This window comes from Protopterus annectens, chromosome 2.part2 (assembly GCF_019279795.1).
Source record: "Protopterus annectens isolate FY-2018-M chromosome 2.part2, PAN1.0, whole genome shotgun sequence".
In the NCBI taxonomy this organism is placed as follows: Eukaryota; Metazoa; Chordata; order Ceratodontiformes; family Protopteridae; genus Protopterus; species Protopterus annectens.
In genome coordinates, this window is record NC_056730.1 from 471471117 (window position 1) to 471497545 (window position 26429).

General features: G+C 43.1%; 1 protein-coding gene across 1 annotated transcript in view; it reads left to right on the top strand.

The window, feature by feature from the left end:
- POLK (DNA polymerase kappa) overlaps window positions 1-25941 on the top strand; it is a 1256064-nt gene extending 1230123 nt beyond the window's left edge. The window contains exon 14 of the mRNA XM_044064442.1: window positions 23535-25941. Within this exon, the coding sequence (XP_043920377.1) occupies window positions 23535-23637 (103 nt within the window). The 3' untranslated portion in view covers window positions 23638-25941. The remainder of the gene's footprint in view (window positions 1-23534) is intronic.
- The last annotated feature ends 488 nt before the right edge of the window (window positions 25942-26429 follow it).

Below are 26429 nucleotides of genomic sequence, written 5' to 3' on the forward strand. Positions count from 1 at the left end.
CTGGAATACATTGCAGTAGTAAGTGTTGTTACTAGTTTTTAGTGGTACCATTTAATCATCTGCGATAGGAATTCAGCAATACCAGAGCACAATATTATGAGGAAAGAATGCATAAGAAGGTGCAGAAATATCCAAAATGGAGAGGAAAGACTAGCAGATTGTAAATTTATTAGTACTATTGATATGCAGTTATGAAAGGGAATGTTACTGGTCACAGAAAAAGGGCAGGTCATCAATAGAATGCTATCACCCCAGATTATATGGAGTAGCAAACATGTACAGAGGTCATTGCAGTGTAAAGAGAGATCTGATGTTGTCCTTATCATTTGTTGCTGAACAATTTAGTGTCTGATCCGACTTGGCTGCTTTTACTAAACTCGGATCCAACTCTTGAGTTCTTTCCTCTACCCATAATTCCCCAGTCAACCTGCTATATACCCCAGATCTTATAGGATCATAGGAAGTTACTAGGCTAATGGTCCTAGGGCACTTACAAGCCTAGCCAAGTTCTACCGTTAATTTCCTCATTCAGCACCTATTACCCCTGTCCAAGAGGGACACAGGTGGAACCCCGGGGTGAATTTACAGTTACCCATCCAATCTTCCCAGATGCGTTTGAAGAGGGCCAATGAGGTACTCTGACATGAAGTGGGAGTCTGTTCCCAAGCTGTGGTAACCACTGGGAGACAAATCTGTCCCTCCAGCAGGTTCTGTTAATGTCACATACCAGATTAAGGTCTTTAGAGCGAGTAACCTGTTTACTATTTGATGTGCGGATATGCAGCATTTCTAGTAAAGCAGGGTCAAAGATTGCCTTATATGCAAGGCAGAGATAGCCTCTGAGTAGTCTGTATGAAACAGAATAAAGTGACAGTGATTTCAGATGATCCACATAGGACAGATGCTGAAGACCTTGAATTGTCCTTGTGAGGAACCTTTGTGGTCTCTTCATTTGCTGCAGGGGCTTGGAAAGGTACATACTAAATGGGACATTGTACTCTATTGGCCTGATGAGGGAAGAGTACAGGGAGGTTATAACTTCTTTTTTTTTTTTTTTTGAGGCAATGCCCTTATTTATGAGCAGTATGGAATGCCCTTCTTACCACTGGGGAGACATGGTGATCAAAGGTAAGGTTGCTGTCAGCCTATGTGCCCAGGTGTCTGACCACTGAGTGCGTACATAGGGTGTGGATATTGATGATGTGGTAATTAGCAGGAACATCTCTCTTACCAAAAGGGATTATGATACATATTTTGCATTGAGTTTAAGGCCATAACTTTGGCACCAATCATTTGTTTGTGTAAGACCCTCTTGTAAGATGTTGACATCATTTGGAGATTTTATGACTGCTCCCCATTTGCAGGCATCAGCAAACTTTGTCAGCCGCAGACCTTTAGTTTTTGCTTGTACTTCAGAGAAATCGATTCCAAGCAGTAGTTGTCCCAGGGTTGATCCCTGTGGAACACCACTGGTTACAGGTCTGTTATTGGTGGTGGATTCCCCTATTTTGACTGTGTGTGTGTGTGTGTGTGTGTGTGTGTGTGTGTGTGTGTGTGTGTGTGTGTTCTATCAGTGAGGCAGGTAATGACCCATCTAATGATATAAAGGTTGTTACCTAGCTGGGTGAGTTTGTCAATGATGCCTGAGTGGGTGATAGTTTTGAAAGCTTTGGCTATGTCTAGGTAAGCTGTATGCACAGATTTCCCCTCATCCAGGGCCTTGGTGACTGTCTCAAAGAAGTCCACCAGGTTTAACAGGCATGATCTCCCTTTGACAAATCCAAACTGAGTTTGGGTCAAGTGTTTGGAGATTATTTGCATCTTTGTTGATAAGGTCCGTGATGATTCGCTCCATGGCCTTGCAGATAAGGCTAGTCAGGCTAATAGGATTATAGTTCCCGGGGGTCAGTGGAAGCAACTTTGTTGAAGGGAATAACGGTGGTCATTTTCCATTCAGCTGGGTCAAAGCCGATGCTTAGACTATGAATGAAGAGAATACCCAATGGTGTTGCGAATTCTTGTTGGAGCTCATGTAGGACGCAGCCTGGGATGTTATCAGGCCCCATAGATGCTGTGTTTTTGACGTTGGGGTTTTTATGACCAGCTCTTTAGAGATAAAGGTAGGGACAGGGGGTAGGGATATCATAGGGTATGTGTGGCCAGGACAGAGGAGTGAAGTTTTCACAGAACCTGTTGGCCAGCAGGTTAGCTATGTACACAGGCTCAGTATGTGTGGTAGTACCAGTTCAGCATAAATCTGGCCCTTTTCTTTTAGGTTATGGATGTAACTAAATAATGCCTTATGGTTGTCCTTAGTTGAGGAAGCTAATTTGGGTTCGTAGCTTGCTTTCAAGGACTTCACAAGAAGTCTTATTTACTTGCTTAAGCTGAGGAGGGAGTGTTTCCAATTTAGGGCTTGCTCCCTCTTACTCCTATACAGCAAATTCTTCCTTTTATTGTAAACCTGTTAGTGGCTTGATGTCCTTCAAGAATGCAACTGCAGTCATAACATATGGGTTGTCCTGCCTCAGGCAGCCCTCGGTCGGCCCGATTCCAAAGTCTGGGGCCGGCGTCAGCTGGTGTCGCCTCCTCTCCGACGTCAGAATGGCTGGAGTATAAAGGCATCGGCCAATGCCATCTTCTTCAGTCTTTCTTGCCGCGCGGTGCCCGAAGCAGAAGCAGTTCGCAAGTGCCGGTCGGTCAGCTCCTGTGTTTTCAGTACTGAAGTCATCTAAAAGCTAAGTACCCCGTTGGGGAACATTTTTTCTTGCCTCAGCCGATGTCAGAACAAATTGAGAAAGTTAATAATTGTTTGTCTTGTGGTAAACAAATACCTCATAAGGACTTCCATTCTTATTGCCTCCCTTGCCTGGGCCCAGACCACGACGTCTCGGCCTGTGCTGCCTGTGCTTGCTTTAATAAGCGCACTCTCAGGCACCGGGCAGAATTCGCCGAAGACTTTTTCGGCGAATCTTTCGCTTATATCATGCCGTCGGAACAACCGACAACTCAATCTACCAAAAAACGAAAGGACCGGGACCGACATCCTCGGCCCGCGTCCTCCACCGATACTCCTCCTAAACCCTCCGCGAGTGCTTCGGTCATTTGAGAACGGTAATTCAACCGCTCCAGGCCGACGACACAGCGTTAACACGTCCTTCGGTCTCGGAGTCTACACCGGTGCCGGTTGTTGATTTTCCTCCAGAAACCAAAGTTCTGGATCTACCCGACACCATTCCTGTGGACAAGGTTACTCCTGCACGTGGGGCAGCTAGGCCTCCTGTATCCATGTCCATCAAGGCCTTTGCACGTGCTAAGGCCGCCAGCCAGGCCAAGGCCCATCCTAAACCTACTGCCCAGGCCCCTTCATCTGATAAACAGATCATGTCTCTTGCTGCAGATCTTATTTCTCTTATCAGGGGGTCTCAGCCTCATCCAGACAGAGGTTCTCAGCCGCCTGCAGAGAAAAGACCCAGAACTGAGCAGGCCGACAACCTCTCTTCAGATGAAGCCTCTGGGGATTCTGAGCATTCAGATACCCAAAAAAAATCCTTCCAGGCCTATGAGGACTCTGATGCTGAGGAATCAATTCCCTCTGCCTCTCCTCCAGAGGATTTTTTGTTCGGTGAAGTCCTACAGTCTATGAGGGAGCATTTTAAATGGCAGGGTCAGGAATTCTCTGATTCCAGGAAAAGGCTACATACCTTCCTCAAGCTACCCCAGCACAGACCTTTAGCTATCCCTCCAGTTATGGATGTCCTGGATGATGTTTTCTCCGACTCCAGTGCTAACCCTTATTCTCTCCGTCCTTCTCCTGTCAAGCCAGACAGATATTATAGGGTCCCTGACACCCACAAACATCTCTTTAAGGCCCATTCTGTGGATCTAGAAACTATTTTACATGGCCCAAAGGGAGTGGCTACTTCCACAGCCAAGAATCCACTGCCAGCGGATAGGGAAGCTAGGTCCCTGGAGAGATGGGGTAAAAAAGTTTATACCTCTACCACCCTGGCCATGAGGTCACTTAACTGCCTTTTTCATATGTTTCAGTACCAGGATTTTTTACTGGATGATTTACAGAAAAAGCTAGCCTCTCCTGAGCCTATTGATAGAAAGGCATTGCAGGATCTAGTACATAACACTCAGCAGGTTAGCAATCATTTTCTTCAGTGTGGTTATGATGCATTGGAGGCTTCATGTAGGGCAGCTATGACTGGGGCTGTTATACGTAGACATGCTTGGTTAAAAGAACAGCCACTGCCAGACCATGTTAAAGTAAAGTTACTTGATGCACCTCTGGAAAAACAGAAGCTTTTTGGTGCTAATGCACAAGATGTGTTGAAGTCCATTGAGGAAAAAGCTAAATCGGTACAGACAGTCAAAGATTTCCTCCAGGTTCAGCCACCCAGATTCAGCAGGAATTGGCCTTCAAAGAATTGGTCCTTTCCAGGCACTGACAAGTTACAAAGGGGAAAAAACAGGCGTGCCCGAGGTAGAGGGCAATACCGAGGCTCCTACAGGGGCCGCCAATGGCAACCACCAAATCAAAGAAGTAGTGCAGGCAGTCCAGCTGCACCACAAGGAAAACCACAATGACTTGACTTTCATGCCGTCTACAAAGGCTTAAAGAGAAGCACCTTTGGGCGGAAAATTATCCTTATTCTCAAAAAACTGGCATATCTTAACCAAGGACAACTGGGTTCTGGATTTAATAGACAAAGATTACAGATTCCACTTCCATACTTTACCAATAAGACAAGGCATGCCAAACCTGCCACTTCATCAAAGGGCAGAGGCACTCATTCAAGTTTCAAAGCTGTTAAATATAAAAGCAATAGAAAAGGTCCCTCCACAGGAACAAGGCCAGGGATTTTATTCAAGACTGTTCCTTGTTCCAAGAAAGGAAAACAAATGGAGGCCTATACTGGACTTGTCTACTCTAAATACTTATCTCATTGTGCCAAAGTTCAAAATGCTGACGTTGCAGCAACTCCTTCCCATGCTGGGCAAGGGGTCTTGGCTGGTCACTCTGGACCTCAAGGAGGCATACCTCAGACCATGGATGGGGGGCGCACATGGAGGCAGATGCATTCAAGGTCAATGGACACCAAGGGAAAGGCATCTGCACATAAACCAAAAAGAGATGTTGGCAGTGATACATGCAATCGAGACTTTCGAAAAATCACTTCAACAAGGACATTTGCTAATAAGGACAGACAACACCACTGTTATGTGGTATATAAACAAGCAGGGAGGCACTCATTCTTATCCCCTCTGCAGACTAACAATGATTCTCTGGGAAAAATCCCTAAGTCTAAAGATACATCTGCAATCCCAGTTTGTGCCAGGCAAGGACAATGTACTGGCGGACAAGCTGAGCAGAAATTTCTTGGATCCACACGAATGGATGCTGCATCCTCACATTTTCTCACAAATAACAAGGAAATGGGGAAAACCGGACATAGATCTCTTTGCTTCTCACATGAATCATCACCTGGAAAAGTTCTGTACAAGGACCCACCATCCTCTAGCCTGGAATACGGATGCTCTCTCCTTCAGCTGGAATTCCCTAACAATTTATGCATTCCCTCCTCTACCACTGCTGACCAAGGTGATACTGAAGATCAAAGCAGAACAACCAACAGGCATTTTGATAGCTCCAGACTGGCCAAGGCAGCACTGGTACCCATTGCTGTTGAGCATAACTCGGACCAAACTGTGGCTTCTGCCCCTATGGCCTCTGCTTCTAACACAACACAATTACAGGACTGTTCATCAAAACCTGAGAACATTGCATCCGACAGCCTGGAGGTTACCATAACTCCTTCCGATATCTCTCTTTCCAAAAAAGTTCAAGAGATCTTACTGGAAGCACGCAGACCTTCCACCAGAAAAACCTATTCAGCCAAGTGGAAGAGATTCATCATCTGGAATGCTAACAGGGGTCAGGATACAACAGTATTGAGTATACCTCAGATATTGGAATACTTGGCAGAAATGTTTCATACTGGTCTCTCATATTCTTCCATAAAGATTCATGCCTCAGCAATCTCAGCAAAATACAATTGTGATCCACCTGTGTTTTCACATCCTTTGCTAAGACAGTTCCTAAGAGGGATAAAGAATATCAAACCTCCCAGAAAACCGCCAGTACCTGCATGGGACCTCAATTTCGTCTTGGAAAAATTAACTCTTCCTCCCTTTGAACCAGCAGCAACTTCAGAAATGCAATTTCTCTTATGGAAAACGGCTTTCCTACTGGCAATCACATCAGCAAGAAGAGTCTCTGAGATACAGGCACTCATGGCAGTACCTCCTTTTCTCATTTTTCATCAGGACAGAGTCTCTCTAAGAACCAATCCTTCATTCATGCCAAAAGTAATTTCCAGGGTGTCTCTAAATCAAGCCATTCACCTGCCTGCTTTCTTCCCCAATCCTCAAAACAGGGGGGAAGCACTGCTGCATACTTTGGACATACACAGGCAACTACGCTACTACTTGGACAAAACTAAGGCCACCAGAAAGTCTGACCAACTGCTTGTAGCCTATGCTGCTGTAGTACAAGGAAAAGCAATCTCCAAACAAACAATTTCCAAATGGATTGGACACTGCATCAGATTCTGCTATTCTTTTCATGGAAAAGGTGTGCCAGCCAATATTAGGCCACACTCCACCAGAGCTATAGCCACATCCACAGCTTTCATAAGAGGAGTGGCTACAAAGGACATTCTAGAGGCTGCTACATGGAGCTCCGTGCATACATTTACCAAGCACTACAACCTGCCTTTATACTCCAGATCCCGAGCAGGCTTTGCTTCGGCAGTCCTGCAGGGCATTTTAGCTACACCATCACTTTCTTAGTTTCCAACCACCCCCAGCTTGGCTATGGTATTCAACCCATATGTTATGACTGCAGTTGCATTCTTGAAGGACATAGTACAGTTTTGTACCTACCATAAATGTAGATGTCCGATAGATATGCAACTGCAGTCAGATTTTCCCACCCTCCTACCCCTCTGCAACCTTCTTTATGGGTCCATTACCCCTATTCCTATTAGCTGGGGGTATCTCCTATGGTGTATCTGTTTATTACTGTTGTGCATGTCTGGAATTGTTTTATCCATTCACCAAATTTTAGCCTTCCTAGGAGGGCACCTGGCATCTGGGGCAAGAAACACTGAAGAAGATGGTGTCGGCCAATGCCTTTATACTTCAGCCGTTCTGACGTCGGAGAGGAGGCGACACCAGCCGACGCCGGACCCAAACTTTGGAATCCGGCCGACCGAGGGCTGCCTGAGGCAGGACAACCCATATGTTATGACTGCAGTTGCATATCTATCGGACATCTACATTTATGGTAGGTACAAAACTGTACTTTTGCTTCCATATCGTTACAGGTGTGGATCCTTCTCAGAGAGCTTTTTTTTAGGTGTTTTTTATTTCCTTACTGTAAGTCCAATTTCCATTTTTTTTCTCTCTGAGACTTAGTTTTTCTACTTCACCCATCTTCCTTACTTAGTCTCTTGAGTTTTTCTTTGCATTAGTTTTTTTCTCTCTCTCCTACCTCAAGGTAGATGTCTGTACCATTGTTGGTAATTTTTCCTCCTTTTTTCCTCTTCTGTCTTTTTTTTCTACCCTGTATAGAATGTTTTCTTTACTTACCATGGTTGGCAGTCCCAAAAAAAAACAACTTTATTTTCCTTTTTCTTAGAATTGATCTCGGCCTTCTAGGATAAAATCAGTGTAGTATCATGACTGAGAAACCAATGGGTTTCCAAAAAATGTACTTCCTGTGGGCATACAGTCCCTAATTCTGATGCCCACAGTGAGTGTGTCTACTGCCTCTGAGCTTCTCATTTGAACACAGATTGCTCCATTTCTGCAGCCTTTAACATCAGGACCTTAGCAACCGTAGAAACAAGTTAGTCTTAGAGGGATTGCTGCCACCTTCTTCTTCATCATCATCATCTACTCTATGAGCGCAAACCCCCGCAAGATCATCCAAAGCCTCCTCAGAGGTGAAAGAATCATGTAAGTGGTCTCTAACCCAATCTGCGAAGACTACTCCATTACCAAAGAATCAAAAGAAATCAGATTCACCCTGCTCAGATCTGAAACAGAAACAGTCGAATCCCACATCCTCTGATTCAACAACTACTCATATAATGTCTCCAAGAATCCAGTCCTCAGGGTTCACTATAGAGCCTGTTTCTCCTTGACTCCATTCTCCTTTCCTTTGGGAGACTCCGAGGAGAGAGTCTCAACCCCAGTACACAACTTTCTCCATCAGGACCTCCAGGAGCCTTTCAGAAGCTGAAGTGGATAGGATGATGAGGAAGTTCTTCAGAGTTCATATTTAGATGGTGATTATTATGTCTCCATCTCCCATTGGATCTATAAGCTTTCATTCTACTTTCCCATGCATTGATTTCTCCTCCTGTCATCCGACCAACACTCTCAGAGCCTTCAGATCTGAGAGACTCAAATGTTGTTTCCGAAGACAGCTAGATGTTCGACTCGGACTGCTTCCCTGACCTGTTCACCTCAGATTATTTTGGATGAGGATGAGTCTCGCATCGAAGCTGGGACCGGAGGGGCTGGCTTCCACTCAGAGGTTGTTGGAGCTGCCCCTTGGTGCTTCTGTGTTGGACAGCTCGGGTCTGACTCCCCCTTCGAGGCATGGTTCCAGGCAGGGTTGAGGTATGGTAGCATTTGAAGCTTTGGCTCCAGTGCGACCAATTACGACATCTCAAGGTCTTTCTCTTTTCAGGGTAGTGGAGAGGGTCTTCTCTCTTCCAAGAGATTGGACTACTCTATCCTCTTTGGATCCTTCACCCTACCTCCTTCAGGTCTGAGCTCTGATTATCTCAGGCCTATTTCACAGGGACAGCCAGCCCCATTAAGTGTCCAGACAGTCCCCCTTGAGGACTTTCCTCTTTCTTTGGATACCTCTTCAGGTTGTCCCACTGAGGAGGTTCTCAAAAGAAAATATGTAAGAGGAGATGCACAGACTCTGTCCCCAGGAGTCTGTCACCAAAGGCACTGACTTCAGTGAAGGAGAGGGGTTCCCCAAATCTCCACTGGATGACATCTCCTTTGGCGACACCTTAGAAATTTTCAAGCAAGAGAGTGGTTGAGCCTCTGATACCCTTTCCCAAGAGGAGTCAGTTTTTCTGGAAGTTTTTGCATCCTACCCATCTGCGTCTTGGGTGACTCTCTTGACAGGTAAGCTTATTGATCTAGTCTCTTCTGGGATTGGAAGGAACTGAATGCTATAGAGCTCATTCCCCGTTGCCCTGATAAATTTCTTGTGCCACCTAAAGACAGGCCACTCTGCAGCAAGGGAGTTCCTGTTAATGCTATGGTTATGGCGGCAGCCACAAAGGAGGAGCTGGTAGAGCAGAGCTCCACTGTCCATCCCCCTATCAGAGTGTCCAGGGCATTGGACAATTTTGAGAATTATGTTTTTGCCTCCGCAACCTTTGCCTTATAGTCTCTGAATTACTTGGCACATATTTCACAAGATTACTCTGGGATTTGACTATGGAACTGTTCAAATTTCTCTCCATGTCGACGGAGGAGTACTAAAAGTTTTCTTCACAACTGGCCACTGTCTTGTTCATTTCTTATGTGTCCATGAGGCTTATTTCCTGTGCTGCAGTGGGTTCATGCATAATCATTAGGAGAAATGCCTGGATGCACTTTTGCAACTTTGCAGAGCATTTCATGTCTTCTTTCATCAGTGCTCCTTTTGATGAAATGTCTTTGGCCTTACTGTAAAGGAAATGCTTTCTCGAAGTAAGCAGAATGGAAAGACCCTGTCTGCAGTAGGGGTATGCTTTTCTATCCCTCAGTGATCCTTTTCTAGGAATCAAAGAAAAGGCAAGAAAATGTGGTTCTGTAAGTCCCAGGGTCCTTTCCAGGATACATGCAGGGATAACTGCCCCTGAGGTGGGGGGGGGGGTCAAATGGAAGACGCCATCCTCATGGTAGAAGAGGCCTGCAATACCAGGGTTTCTGAGATTTCTTTTCAGATAAACCCTTCCAGTGCTTCTGAAAAGTTGACTGATTGCCTGCCTGTGGAGGTAGTTGGTGGGCACTTGTCTCTGCACCCAGCTGTCTGGGCATCAATACCAAAAGATTCTTTGGTATTAAAAATCATATCCAAAGGTTAGTCTATACCATTTGCCTGATTTCCCCAACCAGTAGAAAAAGGCTTCCTGATGTTGTACCCAGTCAGAGGGAGGCAGCAGATCAAGAAATTCAAAAGCTGCAAGACAAAAGAGTCAGCCAGGAGGTCCCACCAGACCAGAAAGGATTCAGAACTTACTCAAGATTAGTGCCAAAGAAAACTGGAGACCTGAGACCAATTCTGGATCTAAGCAAACTAAATCAATTTGTGAAGAAGTCATAGTTATGAATGGTCACTGTTCAGTCCATTCTGCTGTTTCTATGCAAGGATGATTAAATGTTCTCCTTCGATCTTCACAATATGTACTATCACATCAATATAAACAGATGGTCCAAAAGATCCCTATGCTTTCAGCTAGGGGCCAGTCACACGTAGTTCACAGCCCTGCCCTTTGGTCTCACGACAGCCACCAGGGTGTTTACCAAACATATGGCAGTGGTAGCATCTCACCTGAGACTGCTGGGATTCCGAGTGTTTCAATACATAGACAACTGTCTCCTTACCGCCCTAACCAACATCTTCTAGAGAAATCCAGGGACCACTTGCTCCAATTATGTCAATCTTTAGGCATCTCAGTCAACATCTGCTAGACTCATCTTCAGTCTGTTCTGAGCCTGGAGTACACAGATGCTCAGTTGAACACAGCCGGTCAGATAGCCTTGTCTTCCACCACATCAAGAAATGTTTATCAGGTGCCAGGTGGAGCAAATTATTGCACACCCTTCTCCACCAGCCAGACCTATTCTCCAGGCCATAGGGTCAATGGTAGCTGCATAACCTTAGATGTCCTTCTAGTCATATGCTACTGTATCCATAACATCAGGCAGTTTGCCTCTGGTGAACTCTCCTACGTCCGGCCATTATACAAAAGTTAAATGCTACCACTAGGGTGTGTGCGACATCCCGCATCTCTCTTTGTGGACATCTGTCATAAACGGATGTTGGGAATAAAGCAGACATCAGGACGCAGCTTCTTCAGAACTTTTCTTCCGCCTATGTGACTTCCAGCTCTGGTCATCGCTCTTTCGGAAAAAGTGATTTCACATTATCCAACTTCAGATAAGTACCCCATAGGGGTTTATTATTATTTGCTTGCTACTGCTTTGGGTTCATGTCAGGTAGGAAGGGCAAGTGTAGGTGTGGAAGACAAATTCCACATAAGGATTCGCATGAACTCTGCCTATTTTGCTTAGGCCATGAACACGACCACATCACATGCAGTATTTGTCAGGCCTTCGTCTCCAAAACCCTTAGAAGTCGCTTATCAGCATTGAAACTCTACCTAGAGAATCAGAGACTTAAACGGTTAGCTTCTTGTATGGATCCGATGTCTGGTTCCTCGAATGAGCCTCCAGTCAAGAAGGCAAAAAAGACGAGGCCTGAACTGACTGCTGCGGTCTCCACTCCAACCATACCTCTCGAGGCCGGTGAAGGCCCGGGGTCTGAGCTAGAGTTTTCGGATCTTACTTTGCCGGATAGCCCAGAGGAAGCTGGAACAACACTCAAGGTCATGTCATGGAGGGATTCCCAGGCGTCTGATTCAGTCGCCGAGGGGGAACCTAGGCTCATAATTTCTGAGGGTCTGCGTGGGGCCTTTCAAATTGTCGTGCAAGAAGATATAGCCTATGATGCTGTGGAGTGCCGTCTGGCATCCAGCCCTCCTACCCTTCATCGTATCGCCCATTCTTCAACATTGGAGTTGCATAAAAAGAGAAAACAAAAGACTAAACATATTTCTCATCCTCCGTCTACCCCTGCCGTCGAACAGCCTCTGGATTGGCAGGTGTTTACGCAAGGCCTTCTAAACACCTTCCTGGCCTGACATCAAGCCTCAGCTCTGGTCCAGGCCCCTTTGGCCTCTACCCCTAAGGGACCTGCCCCCCATGTCTACTCTGGAGAAGAGTATTCATCAGATGATGAATCCGTCACTTTTATTTTTCTCAAATTGCTTCCCCTCTGGGATATGCCTCACCAGAGGGAGTCCTAGGGCACAGACTTCCCAGCAAAGGACTTCACCTTTGGTGAGACTATTACACAAATGCAAAATTTCTTCCAAGTGGGACAGCAGTCAGGTCACTGAGACCCAAAAGAGATATTATGAACTACTCCAATTGGAGTCTGCTGTACCCCCCCCCCCCCATACATCCTGCTTTCCTGGCTGCTGCAAAAAATCCTGATTTGCAGCCCCCTGCACCCAAATGTCCAGATAGATTCTATAAGGTCCCTGATGAAGCTACATTTCTGTACAAAGCCCTGTCCACAAACCCTCAAGTTATTACAGTGGCTGCTGATAAAACTTCTAAACTACTTCCCTCCAACTGTCTACTGCCCTCAGGTAAAGAGAGCAGACTGATGGAGCGTCTAGGGAAAAAAGCACACACCTCTGCCACCTTAGCAGTAAGAGCCATCAACTATCAGACACACATGGCCAAATACTCTTTGACTCTGATGGCAGATGTAGTCAAACAAATGGGGGAGTTTCCTGACTTCCCAGCCAAGTCCAAAATATCCACTCTTATAAATGTCTGCACCCAAGTAGCCAAAAACTCCATAAAGTGCCATTACAATGCCATAGAAGCTTCATCCAGGGCTGCCACCTCTGGATCTGTCATCAGGAGATACTGTTGGGTTAGATTGCACCCCTCCCTGATGACATCAAATCTAAACTCCTGGACGCACCTCTAGATAATAAAGACTTTGATGCAGCTGCTGCTCACCTCTTCAAGGCCCTCCAAGCTAAAGACAAGGAACTGAGACATATTTTTGTCTCCCCAGTCCTATGTTTTCAAAGGAATTATCCTGCTGAAACCTCCTTTGTGAGAGCCTCAGCTAGGAAATTGCCAGCTAAAACCAGAAAGGACCACAGAAAACAGCCCCCTTTGTAGGTCTCTTCCCTCCACCCCTTCTTCCAAACAACCCTTTCCGGGGAAGCCTGGTAACCTGTGACTACCAGGCCCTTCACCCAGACACCCCTTTTTCCATGTGCCTCTCCCTAGCAATCCACGTTGGAAGCAGGTCACCCTGGACTCTTGGGTCCTTTCTGTAATACAGCAGGAATATTTCCTGACTTGGGGAGGCCAGACCCCCCCCCCCCCAGACCAACTACCATTCTTCCCCCCAGTCCTACGGGAACACTGTCACTCAAGGTACAATTCAAGAAGACCCTTCACTTGCAAAAGGAATGGGGTTTTATTCAAGAATTTTCTTAGTCACCAGAAAGGAAGGTCCCTGGAGGCCAATCCTGGATCTATCACACCTCAACACTTTCCTCCATGTTCCCTCCTTTTGGATGCTTTCTCTACCTACCCGTCTGCCCCTGATCCTTCCACAGGCCTTCTTAATATCCTTGGATATAAAGGATGCCAACTTACACATCCCAATCCATCCACTGTTCAGAAAATTCCTACATTTCTCAGTGGATTCTGCACACTTTCCGTTCTGTGCTTTACCATTTGGTCTCTCTACAGCCCAAGAGTATTTACAAAATGTCTGTCTCCAGTCATGGCCTTTACCAGGACAAAAGGAATACATCTTTCCCCCCCACCTCAACGACATCCTCATTCAGGCTACAATCAAGTACCATGGCCTTACAACACCTGAACTTCACCATCTCCCTCTTAACAGATCTGAGATTTACAGTAAACCTCAAAACAATCATCCCTGATGCCCTCACAAGATCAGGTGTTCCTGGGATGTCGGATGGTGACAAGGGAGATGATGGCCTGCCTTCCCCCAGAAAAAGTTGTGATTCTCACTTCTTACTTCAGGGAAATTCTTCCTCTCAAAGCCATCTCAGTCAGGGAATTCCTCAGAATCCTAGGATTCATGGCCTCGACCATCCCCATGGTGCCTCTGGCAAGGCTTCACACGAGGAAGTTCCAGTGGCACTTGTGACCAATCTGGAAGCAATACCTACATCCCCTAGAGTTCATGATCCCCATGCTTCCATGCCTGGGCAAGGAATTGAATTGGTGGATAACCCAGATTCAGGCAAATCCTACCCTGCCGTTATGACCACTGCCCCCAACCAGGATCTCTTTACAGACGCATCAGACACAGGGTGGGGTGCAACCTTAGGAGAATGGAGAGTGAGTTGCACATGGGCCCTCACTCATCAGAAAGACCACATCATTGTCAAGGAAATGAGAGCCTTGATATTGGCCTTGATAATCTTCAAGGATCAGCTTCTACCAGGTCCTGTGAGGTGGTACACAGACAATACCACTGTGCTGTGGTACATCAACAAAAAGGGGGAGGCAAGGTCCTACCTCCTGTGCAGTCTGGCACTGCAGGCTTTGGACATCGCCCTGGAAAATCAGATCCTTCTCCAAGCGGTATACATTCCTTCTGCTGACAATGTGTTGGCAGACTCATTAAGCAAGACCATGAACCCCGTCTCATTTGTGGATGGGATATTCCAGATGTGGATCTCTTTGCCTCCCCCATGAACAGACAGCTCCCAACCTTCTGATGCAGGGCACCACACCCAGAAGCATGGAAGGTGGATGCTCTCAATCCCTTGGAAGGGGATGCATGCTTATGCATCCCCCCCCTTCTGTCTCATACAGAGAGTCCTACTGAAAATTCAGAAGGAACAGCCTCATATCTTGCTGATGACTCCCTACTGGCCAAAGCAGCATTGGTTCCCCCTATTACTACATCTTCACCAGAAGTTATCCCACCAAATGGACCTGCTTACACAGGAGAAGGGAACACTCTTACACCTCCAACTGTCCACACTGAACTTTACACTGTGGGTGATAGGGCGCTGATTCCTCTACACAGAGGACATGTTTCAGGTTTTGCAGGAGGCCAGGAAACCAACTGCCAGAAAATCCTACCCGTCTAAGTGGAAAAGATTTTCTATATGGTGTCAGAAAAACAGCTTACAACAACTGACAGTAGAGCCCCCAGTAGTTTTGTCTTACCTGTGTGATCTATTGAAGACTGGACTATCCTACTCCTCCATTAAAACCCATTTATCTGCCATCTCACCATGCCTGCCCCGGTACCACCTTTGGCTTCAAGGTTAGAAGTCAAACTGTTTTTGAAAGGGGCACTACATCTCAGACCCCCAATGAAACCTATTCCGCCTCTTTGTGATCTAAATTTTGTTCTAGAAAAATTGACTGTCCCACCCTTTGAACCAGCCAAAGATTGCTGCCTCCAACACTGCACTTGGAAAAATGTACTCTTGGTGGCCATCACTTCAGCCAGGAGGGTTTTGGAACTCCAGGCCCTTATGGCCTCTCCCCCTTTCACTGTCTTCCGCAAGGACAGGGTATGTTTATGTACCAATCCAACCTCCATGCCTAAAGTTGTCAGCGACTTGTCCTTGAACTAGGCTATAAACCTACCAACCTTTTTTCCCCTCTCCACAAAACCCGGCAGAGAGGATGCTTCACTCTTTAGATATACAAAGACAACTCAGATATTATTTGGCCAAGACCAAACCCATCCGCAAGTCGGGCAGGCTCTTCAACTCATACCACCCAAGAGCACGGGGGCACCCTGTTTCCAAGCAGACCATATCCTCTTAGATATCTAAAACCATCTCCTTCTGTTACACAGCCCATGGTAGATCACGCTCCTCTCCTGTAAAGGTACACTCCACTAGGGCAGTGTCCTCCTCAGCCGCTTTCTTTAAAGGTTTGGACACAGCTGCTGTTCTCGAAGCAGCTGCATGGTACTCTGTGTACAAATTCACTAATCACTACAAATTGGACATTGTCGCTAGAGCAGGATTTGCCAGAGCCATCCTTCATAGGTTTGTGGAAAGTGCTTCTGGTCCTCCACCCTTATCTTAGGACAGGAGCATTTGCACTCTTCCTGATGTTATTGATACAGCAACATATGAATAGAAGGACATAGTACTGTTGTAGAAGAACTTACCATAACTTTAGATGTACTTGTCTTCTATATGCTGCCATATAGTTTCCCACCCAGCCTTCTCCCTCACACTTGCCTGATGCCTGAAGTACCCACTCCATAGTTGCTGATTCTGGAGGCATTCAGTTCTGAAGAAAGTGTGTGCTGACCCCCACTTTATTCCCAACGTCCGTTTATGACTGACACCCACAAAGAAAGACGCGGAACGTCACATGCACCCTAGCAGTAGCATTTATCTTTTGTATAATGGCAGGACATATGAGAGTTTACCAGAGGCAAACTCCCTGATGTTATGGATACAGCAGCATGTAGAAGAGAAGGACATCTAAAGTTATGGTAAGTTCTTACACAACAATACTTTCCTATGGCCCAGTTTTATATCTGCATTCATCAATGGACCCTAGCTGTTTAGTGGTCAGTTTTTCTCCATCCCTTGTCCTTTCTGATCAGACTTACTCGAGTATGTAAAGATCATCTATGTTGGTGGATTCAGCTGGACGAAGTTTCCCAGGGCCACCCATGGTAACCACAGATGCCTCACATCTGGGGTGGGGTAATTCATGGGGTGGATGATCTGAGAGACATGTTCCCCAGAAGAGACCAATTTCATATATCAATGTCCTAGAGATGAGAGCAGTCCTCCTAATGTTGCAGGCCTTCCAGGATGTTCTTCCTGTTGTGATGATTGCTGTACAAACTGACAAACATGTCTGTGGTTTAGTACAAGAGATGGGGAGGGGGGTCCTGATCTTTACCCCCTTTGTCAAGATGCAACAAGAGTGTGGCATTGGATGATCTCCTCCAACCACTTTATGGCAATGCATGTACCAGGAAACTCCAGCGTTCTAGTGGATAAACTCAGCAGGTCCATTCTGATGCCTTACAAGAGGTCTCTCAATGGTAGAAAGGCTTTTCTGTCATTGGGGTCAACCTTGTGACCTCTTTGCATCTCCCCACAACAAGTGCACCACGTTCTCTGCCCTAATCCCTCCACGGGGAGAGTCACTGAGAGATGCTCTAGTCCATGTTTGACCATCTGGTCTCCTTTATTCTTATCCCTTGATACCTCTAATTCCCAAATTCTTACAGAAGGCACTTCAGTTGAAGAGCCCAATTATCCTCATTGCCCTCTTTTGGCCTTGTCAAGTGTGGTTTCCCTTCCTTTGGTCTCACCTTCGTTATCCACCATGGATACTGGGCCCCAGTCCAGCTCTGTCTTCTCAACCCTCCGTGATGGATTATCCAGACATTCTAGAGCGGGTCTGTATTATATGAACGAATTATCAAAATGTTGAGTACAACATACTCAACACACTTTGATCGAACGTTCATGTAATCGGAGACTCCAAATGTTGAAATTTGGAGCTCCAAAATGTTTTGATCGGCCTTCCTAGTGAGTGTAGCGTGTGACGTAAACACACTATACTGTTCGGAATGGCTAGGTAAGAGGCTGCTTTCTTTAATATACCAACTCCGAGATCGCTGTATATTGGGGAAAGGGCAATTTCCCGGTAATCGCTTGTGTAAGAAGCCGCTTTGCGATTACCGGGAAATTGCCCTTTCCCCAATGTACAGCAATCTCGGAGTTGGTATATTTAGTTGTGGGGGGGGGGCACAGCCCCTCACTTTGTTTTAAAAGTATGTGTGTTTGTGTAGATGTTTAAGTGTTTGAATGATGTGTGTGTGTAGGGGTTTGTATGTATTGGTTTTGTGTGTGTGTGTGTGTGTGTGTTGTATGTTAGTATAGGGAAGGTGTGGGACAAACAAAATCTTTCGATTTTGTATTTTTCAGGGTTTTTAGGTTTCGAGTACATGAATGATTGATCAAAGTGTGCCGAGTATGTTTTGATCGTTCGTTCATGTAATATAGACCCTCTAGAGCTATAGTTTACTACATGGTTTCTAAAATTCTACTGATTGATAGCTAGACAGCCTAGGTTTTCCTCCCTAGTCTGACAGTACTATCAAAGTACAATTGGCAGCCATATCTAATTTTCCCTCACTAGAAAATGCTTCCTCCTATCTTTGAAATTGCAAGGCGTGTGTAAAAGGTACTTTCTTGTTTAGGCCCCCAGTGAAGGACCCATTGATGCCCCTGGGATTTGACAGTTATGCTGCAAGGGTCAACTCAGAAATCTTTTGAACCATTAGCTAAATCTGATTTAAAATTTTTATCATGAAAACTGCTTTTCTGGTGGCTATTACGTCTGCAAGATGAGTTCCTGAACTCCAGGCTTTTTCTTCCAAATCTGCTGATCTTATTTTTCACAGAGACAGGATTACCTTTTTCACCTAAAGTAGCCTCTAAAACAAATATTTATCAAACGACTAATTTAACCATTTTCCCAACTTTTTTAACAGAGGACAACAGTACATGCTCATTTTTGGATGTACATAGGCAACTATATTTTAACTACATAGAACAAAAGATTTCAGAAAGTCAGAGCAATTGTTTCTCCTGTGTGGTCTTCTGTACCTGATTTACAAATCTATAAATGACTCAACCCTATTTTATCCTTTATATCTGCAAGGCAGATTGTAACAATTGCAAGACCAGGGGATCTGAATCTATATTGCAACACAAATATGACTTGTTGGTATGACAGATCACTGTTCCACAGAATTCCCCAACTCTGGCACAAACTTTGCTTTCTGTAACACAGAGCACATCCCTCATGATCTCAAAGTTGCCTTAGTTGAATTGATAGGAAACTGCAAATTTATCCTAAGCCTACGGGAAATAATTAAGTTACCAGTGACAGTGGCGCAGGTTCAAAAGGTTTAACTGGTCTACTGTCTGTTAGCACCCCATGAACTACACATATACTGTTCACCATGTTAGTCTTTAATGTGCCCCTATTTCTTTCCAACATTTAACCAAGCCCATCCACCAGGACAACCAAAAGGGGTAATGCCATATGTGATGATGCTTTTCATCAGTGCATTTCTGGAAAACCATCAGCATCAAGACATTTCTAATATAGACATTTGAAGTAAGTGTACAGAAGATATAAAAAGTGTACACACCCCTGTTAAAATCCCAGGTTTTTGTGATATAAAAAAATGAGAACACAATAAATCATTTCAAAACTTTTCCCACCTTTAATGTGACCTATATTCTGTACAATTCAACTGAAAAACAAATCTGTTAGTGGAAAAAATATAAAAAATGTACAATAACCTGGTTGCATAAGTGTGCACACCCTTAAACTAATACTTTGTTGAAGCACCTTTTGATTTAATTACAGCATTCAGACTTCTTGGGTCGGAGTCTGTCAGCATGGCACATCTTGTCTTGGCAGTATTTGCCCATTCTTCCTTGCAAAAGCGCTCCATATCTGTTCCACTTTCTTTGTTTGAGGAAAAAGTTTTTATTTAAGGATGTTTTTGGTGCCAAGAAAAAAAGTGCTGGGAGACCAGGTCTGGATATTTATTTCCTAAACTATTTTGTGATCGTGACCAAGTTCAAAATGCTGTCACTTCTCAAGCTGTAACCCCTCCTTCCTCATTTGGGTTTCTTGGTAACAGTAGATTTAAAATATGCTTATCACATCCCTTTTCTTCAAGACTTCAAGTGTTTCTTAAGGTTTTGTGTGTCTGGATCACACTATCTGTTCTCTGTTTTACCCTTTGGGCTATTCACTAAACCTGAAATGTTCAAAAAGTTTCTAGTTCCAGTTATAGCTCATTGCAGGCTACAGGGCATCCACATTTTTCCATATTTAGACAACTTGCTTATCTTTACACAGTCTTCCAGGAATCTGTCACTTGGGCGAGAGATCTCTTACATACGCTGGGATTCTAAGAGAACAGTCCAAAGTATTTTCTTGACTCCATCGCACAGGATTGTGTTATGGTTGGTCTGTTAGACACTTCAGTTCAAAGAACTTTCCTTTCACAGGAAAAAAAATGGATCTATGTTTAGATCTATTTTGAGGACTTTCCAATCTGACTTCAGTCACTATGAGAAAATACCCCAGGATTGTGGGTCTTATGGCATCTGATTCTCTTGATACCCTGGCAAGGCTCCACATTAAAAAGATACAATGGTATCTAAAATAACTTTTGTCCCAACACCCATTATATTTTCAAATTCCAGTTCTGGGGTTTGTCAGAAGAGATATCACATGTGGAGTCAGCAAATTTCTCTAAATCTAGGTCTCCTTCAGATTAACATTGTGTTGCAGACAAACTAAGCAGGGCAAAGGCGCAAACCCTCATGAATGGAGACTAGATGAAAGTTTTCCAATATTGGATTCGTCTGGGGGGGGGGGTCCTTAAGTAGATTTCTTTGCCTCCTATATGAACAATCAGCTGGCAAAATTCTGCTCCAGGGCTCCGTGCAGTAAAGCCTAGAAGACAGAGATGCCTTTTCTTTTACTGGGGCATGAATGTTCCTGTAAGCTTTTCCACCCTTTCCACTGATATCCAGGGTACTTATGAAGATTCAGAAGAGATTTCCCAAGCTCATTATGGTGTCTATGTTTTTTGGCCGAGGTACTAGTGGTTTTTCCTTCTTTTGGAAATGGCCAGGGGCAATTACCACAAGCTTCCTCACAGACTGGATCTAGTCACACAAGAACAGGGGTATTTGATGCATCCCAACCCCAATCAACATAATTTGACTGCCAGGGTGATGGGTCATAATTCTCTTTAGGCACCTGTTTACTGAGGATGTGCAGCTGGTATGAATGTGTGGTACTCTCTTTACAGAACAAAATCTTTCAGATCTTTGGATTAGTTGTTAATTTCTTATAAAGGTAAGAGGAAGGGACAGCCTGTGTCAAACAAAGACTATTTCTAAATGGTTCTCGGGCTGTTACCTTTTGTTATTCTCACAGCAGTAGGACTATTTCAGACATGGTCAAGACCCACTCTGCCAGAGCCATGGCTTCTTCTATGGCCCTTTTGGAAAGGGTTGGATTGTAGAACTGTACTAGAAGCAACAACTTGGTCCTCTTTGTGATGCCCATACCCTGGCCCAGCAATCAAGGAGCCTCAATCCTCACCACTAACACCAGAGAGGGGCATCTCCTATAGGAGGAAAGGATAACAAATACACACAGAAAAGTGCAATTTCCCTTAAGAGCACACAGAGATCACAGTCAGTCTGGGGCTGGTCACTCCCTTGCTCTCCAGGTCCCCAATAGGACTCCCCACTGAAACAGTTATAGCATCCAGATCTCAGACTGGCGGGCAAGCTAAAACCTCTAGCACCTTCTCTGTCCAATCAGTGCTTTGTGTCCCTGCCCAAGTAGCTGACACACATGCACTTTGAGAAGAGTTTATACAACCATACAGACACTCCTGGGGAAGGCTGGCACAGGTTCTCCAGCTGTGCCCTTTCTCCCAAACTTATACGGTAGTTCCACTGGCCACCACCTACTAATACTTATCAGCTACTCAAAGGCCCTTAAAAGGGTGTCCAATTATTACTGTGCAATATTATTACCCAATTGGTAGTATGACTAAACAGTCAAAGCTTATTAGAGGGACTTAGTGCAGTAATCACTATAAATATGCAATGTACTCTAGAGCTTAAATTATCTCTACACAAAACAGCGACAGTTGAAATGTTTTAAAATATTTAATAATAAATAATTAAGACCACAAGACAATACTTTCTACTACACAGTGCTAGACAAAAGTTCAGAGATTACACAGAAATACTTAAAATAATTCAGTAGTACAGTTTTGACATTACAGAAAACACTTTTATCTTTCTAGATTCTAGCTATCTCTAAAAGAAAACAAGTCTAAGATAACTTGCATAAGACAGCAGGCAGTGCTGTGAGTTGGATGATCCAGACAAAAATGCTCAATGCCTTCTGGTTCTCTCTGTTTAAAATTGAAATTGCAGTTCTGATAAAACATTACATCATTTCACACTTTCCTGGTGTTCCCAGCCTGACAGAAACTGCATTTACATTCTTGTACACTTAGAGCAATAAAGGACATTCCACATCTAAATTCTGGTCATTATCTTTAGCCTTAAAACAATAGGCAGGAAGCCTTCATCTAGCCCGTCCAGAGCCGAATTGTAAACATCAAAGGCAGTGATGAAATAATTTTAATTTCAAAGGACCAACAAGAAATGCTTGACTTAGCTTTCTTTACAGCAGAGGGCAATGTTGCTACATTGTTTTAAGTTCAACATTTCACAGCATATTCTTTCATTTAAGGAGACAAGCTTGTATTTCAACATTCATATTTACAAATGATGGAATTATCTATAAATTCTATTTGACTAGGCTGGCAACCTTCACCCATCTCTACTAGTCTTCTCACACTGTACACATGTTTAGAAAAGCACTTACAAGCTTGGTTCTTTCTCTAGGTCTAGATCAGGCTTTTCCAGGACATTCTTCATGGGCTCCTGGACACTTTCCCTTCCACCTGCTAAATATAGTAAACTGGGGTAATCTACCCATATAGATAAAGGTGTTGCAGAACTGATTAATATGAGGAACATAGTGCAGTTGTATAAATAAACCTACCATAACAGTAATGTTCAAATGAGCACTGTTGCAGTAGCTGTTCCTTACCCTTATAACCCATGCAGGTAAGGCTACTGTAGCAGTGATCATTCATACATGTACTGTTATGGTAAGTTTACTTATACAACTGTACTTTCTCATATCTCTTCTAATGCTGGACAGATTTAGTAGACCTAATCTGTAGCCTATCCTCCTACTGTCACTATATTTCCTCCTTTTTGAAGTCCATATCTTAGGTTATGGACAGTAAACTCATTTTGAAAGCTCAGAGGGGACCAGTGCATCATGGGAGTAGGGAAGGGGTGCTTGGAGTAAGTCTGCTTGCTAGATCATATCTGCCTGAGGCGGTTCCATCAGTCAAAGTGGATGGATTAAGAGATAATGAAGATCCAGCATTGTGGTAAGTATATAACTTCTTGTTTCTTGACCCATGAATGTGATTTGCAATCACATTAATAATAAGGAATATCCAGTGTTATAGTAAGTGCATAACTTTTGTTTATTTACTCATGAATTTGATTTTAGATCATACATATCATGAGATATTAGCCATATGCTGCTAAGCAGAAAAAGGCATTTACCAGAGCTACTTTGGAAGACCCTCTTGAAGGCATACAGTGCATTTTTTTCCTTTTAGAATTAGGAGTAAATCAGAAAGCAGAATTTGTATCTGAGGTCCTTCAAAGTAAAAGTGTTAACCTTAGTTGTTATAAATGCTCCAGTTTAATTCTGCCTTTGAGAAAAAATGCTGTTTGTTTTGACTGATGTAATCTTTCCCATGTGTATTGCATTTGCCTAAGAGATACCTGCTAACAAATAAATTATTTAAAAATGGATTACCAACAAATTTTGGGTTAACAATATTAAGATGTTAAATAATATTGGTCTTGTATAAAATATTTGGAAGATTTTTCTGCTTTGCATTTTTCTAATTATTTTCCTTTTTTCTGTTTTAGATGTGGACCTACAGCACAGCTGCCATTATCTAAGAAAAACAGAACCAACACAACTGATAAAAAGCACAGACACACAAACACAATTGATAAGTTTTTCAAATAACTTCTGAAGTAGAACCCTGCTGCAGCACACCCAAGAATAGTTTTAGAAGACTGAAATGCAAGTTTGTAGGAAGATGGTCTTGTTCATATTTGCACATTTGTAACAAATGGTTCATAATCTGCTACTTTGCTAGTAAGTGAAGGAACTAAACTTAAACATTTTTAGGGCCAGAGTTGCATTAAGATTGATGCTGAATGTTTAATGGACACCAAATCAAGGCTCTTCCCTACAATATAGAAAAACTTATTTTTATTTAAATGCACATGTTAATTCAAATTAATTGCACTATATAAAATAGTGTGGCTTTAATGTCTAATTTATGTAATTTGTAACCAAGAAACCCACATTCAGATGCCATTTGAGAAAACTCTCTTTTGTGGCCTTCAGTTGCTTTCTTTTGCGTTTCTGCCATGAAAAGAGTAATAGCAGGTGTCCGTTTAAGTTGCTTTGTGATAGCTGGAATATCGTTGAGAGAGAGAAGATGAACACCTTGTATGACTCATAAACTACTCGTGTTACATTTTTTTATTTTAATGCAACCTTTTCTTTCACAGAACAAGCACTGACATTTTGGCGGAGTATTAGAAAAGCTTAGTCACTTCTCTCTTAGGAATGTAACAGGCAGACAATAATATTGGGTAACTTGAAACATCTGGGTTCTCAGACATTCCTTCCTGCCTTGGTCAGTAATGTAGTGTAGGGCAGTCTTGACTGTGTGGCTCCTGTTGTGTGTGTATTCTGGCCAGGCAGGTCTGTCTAGTACTTAAGACAGCAAAAGGTGTGTTTGTGTGTATATTTTACAGTAGAAACATTTATGGTATTACTGGTTTGAAACCTTTTACATTTTTAATAGCTTACAGTTTAGGATTGTATTAATATTTGGGAAACATTTTCCCATAACTTAGAGAACCACACTTACAGACAGACCCACAGAAGCTTGCAACAACACAGAGTTAGTATGGATGTGAGGTGTGGAGCAACTAGATAGTCTCATAAAAGTTTAGATGAAAGACTTAAGTTTAAGAAGCAATGTGTTAGGATCCTAGGTACAAGCAACACAGCCAAAGTTTAACTCATAAAAAGTCAGTCTGTTTAGACAATTTGTTATGATGAAATCTTTATCATGATTCAATGCAATGTTGCTAAAATATCCACTGCTCATGTAAGATGGCCTTTTTCCACATGTTACCAGCCCTCCTGGCTGGCCATCTGCCAGACTCACATTGCCAGTGTTATATTCAGGCATCCTGCCCATCACATCACAGGGTTGGGTGGGTGGCCTAATGGTTAAGGTGTTTGCCTTATAAACACAAAGTGCAGGGTTTGAGTCTCACAAGGGATAACTGGCTAGGCTTAAAATGGCTCGTAAGGGCAGTTAGCTTAGTATGAACGTATGATCAGCAGGCTATCTTTTGTTGGTGTACTTTATGCGTGTGCTACATAATTTACCAAGCACTTCTGACATGTGCACTACTATGAACGTGTGTCATTACACCATAGGAATTGTTCATAATGTTATATTTCTAACTTCTTGTTTATATAAAGATGATAATGCAGAAACATGGATGGAGAGCCACTTTTCAGTGTGTGCTTGAAATGTAAATTTGTCAGTGTTAGGAAACTTGTACCTTTGAAGACAGCATGAGTTGGTCATGTTTCATGCACAGCTCATGCTAATGGACTTCTAGTAGAACCATTTAAATCTAATACATTTTTAGTTTAGAGTTTGCAAGCACAAAACAAGGTCAGGGAAGCACAAATCAATACAACCAAGTTAACTGCATTTGCTAGCAGTTTTCTTTTTCTATTGACTTGGGCCTTTGTATAACCATGGTGCTCAACTTGATATTTTGTATTTGTTGTCGATTAAGGCTGCATAACACAAGAGTAGGACTTTAGGTAAAAAAATTAATTTGTAGGAATGTGAGAATCAAAGGTACCATTATCATGCATTAGATCTGATATTTTGTTGTAACAAAAATAAGCCAAAACAAAAACAGTAGCAATAATAATGATAATAATAAGTTCATTACATAGGGAATCTAAAATGTAAAACTTCTGCTTTCCAGAATTTATGTCCAGAAGTTAGCAACATTTTATTATGAAGGTTGTATTTTAATTTTACTGGTCAGTAATATATTCATGAAAACTTTGTAATTTTAAGTAAATGTATAATGTACAGCACTTAAAATATAGCACATTAATATATATGCAAAATTAATATATACCTTTTTATTTACCATGCATTTTTCAAATGCACATTTTAAAATCAGTAATGTGTTTCTAATAAAATTGGTTTCATAATATGATTTATTGTGCTTATTATGATACGGTTATCAGAATACTATGTTTACATAACCTACATTTGGTATTTGTACATGCCATTGTTGCAGAATATATTTCGTTGAGACACTCAAACATAACCTTGAGTTAATGCTGGAAAAATCCAGTTATTTTTATTAGTTCTGATTGTGATGTACAGGAAGTGTGTGAAACATTGCTTCTTTCACCAGATCGAATCTAGAAGTAAAGGCTCGGTACAGCTCTGGATTTGTTTGCCTTTTATATTTGTATTCCACTCTTCACCTAATGTAATTTCCAGGTTGTATTTTGAATTCCTACTTGGTTCTGCATGGTTTTGAAGAATTGTTATTCAGAAGTGGGCTTGTCAATTAAACTGTGTTTTTATCGTTTCATGAGAAAGATGGAAAAAGCTAAAAGGCAGGTAAGTAGGTGAGAATATAAATTTATATTAACATGTAATGTGCATCTTGTACTGTTTCACTTCTGAA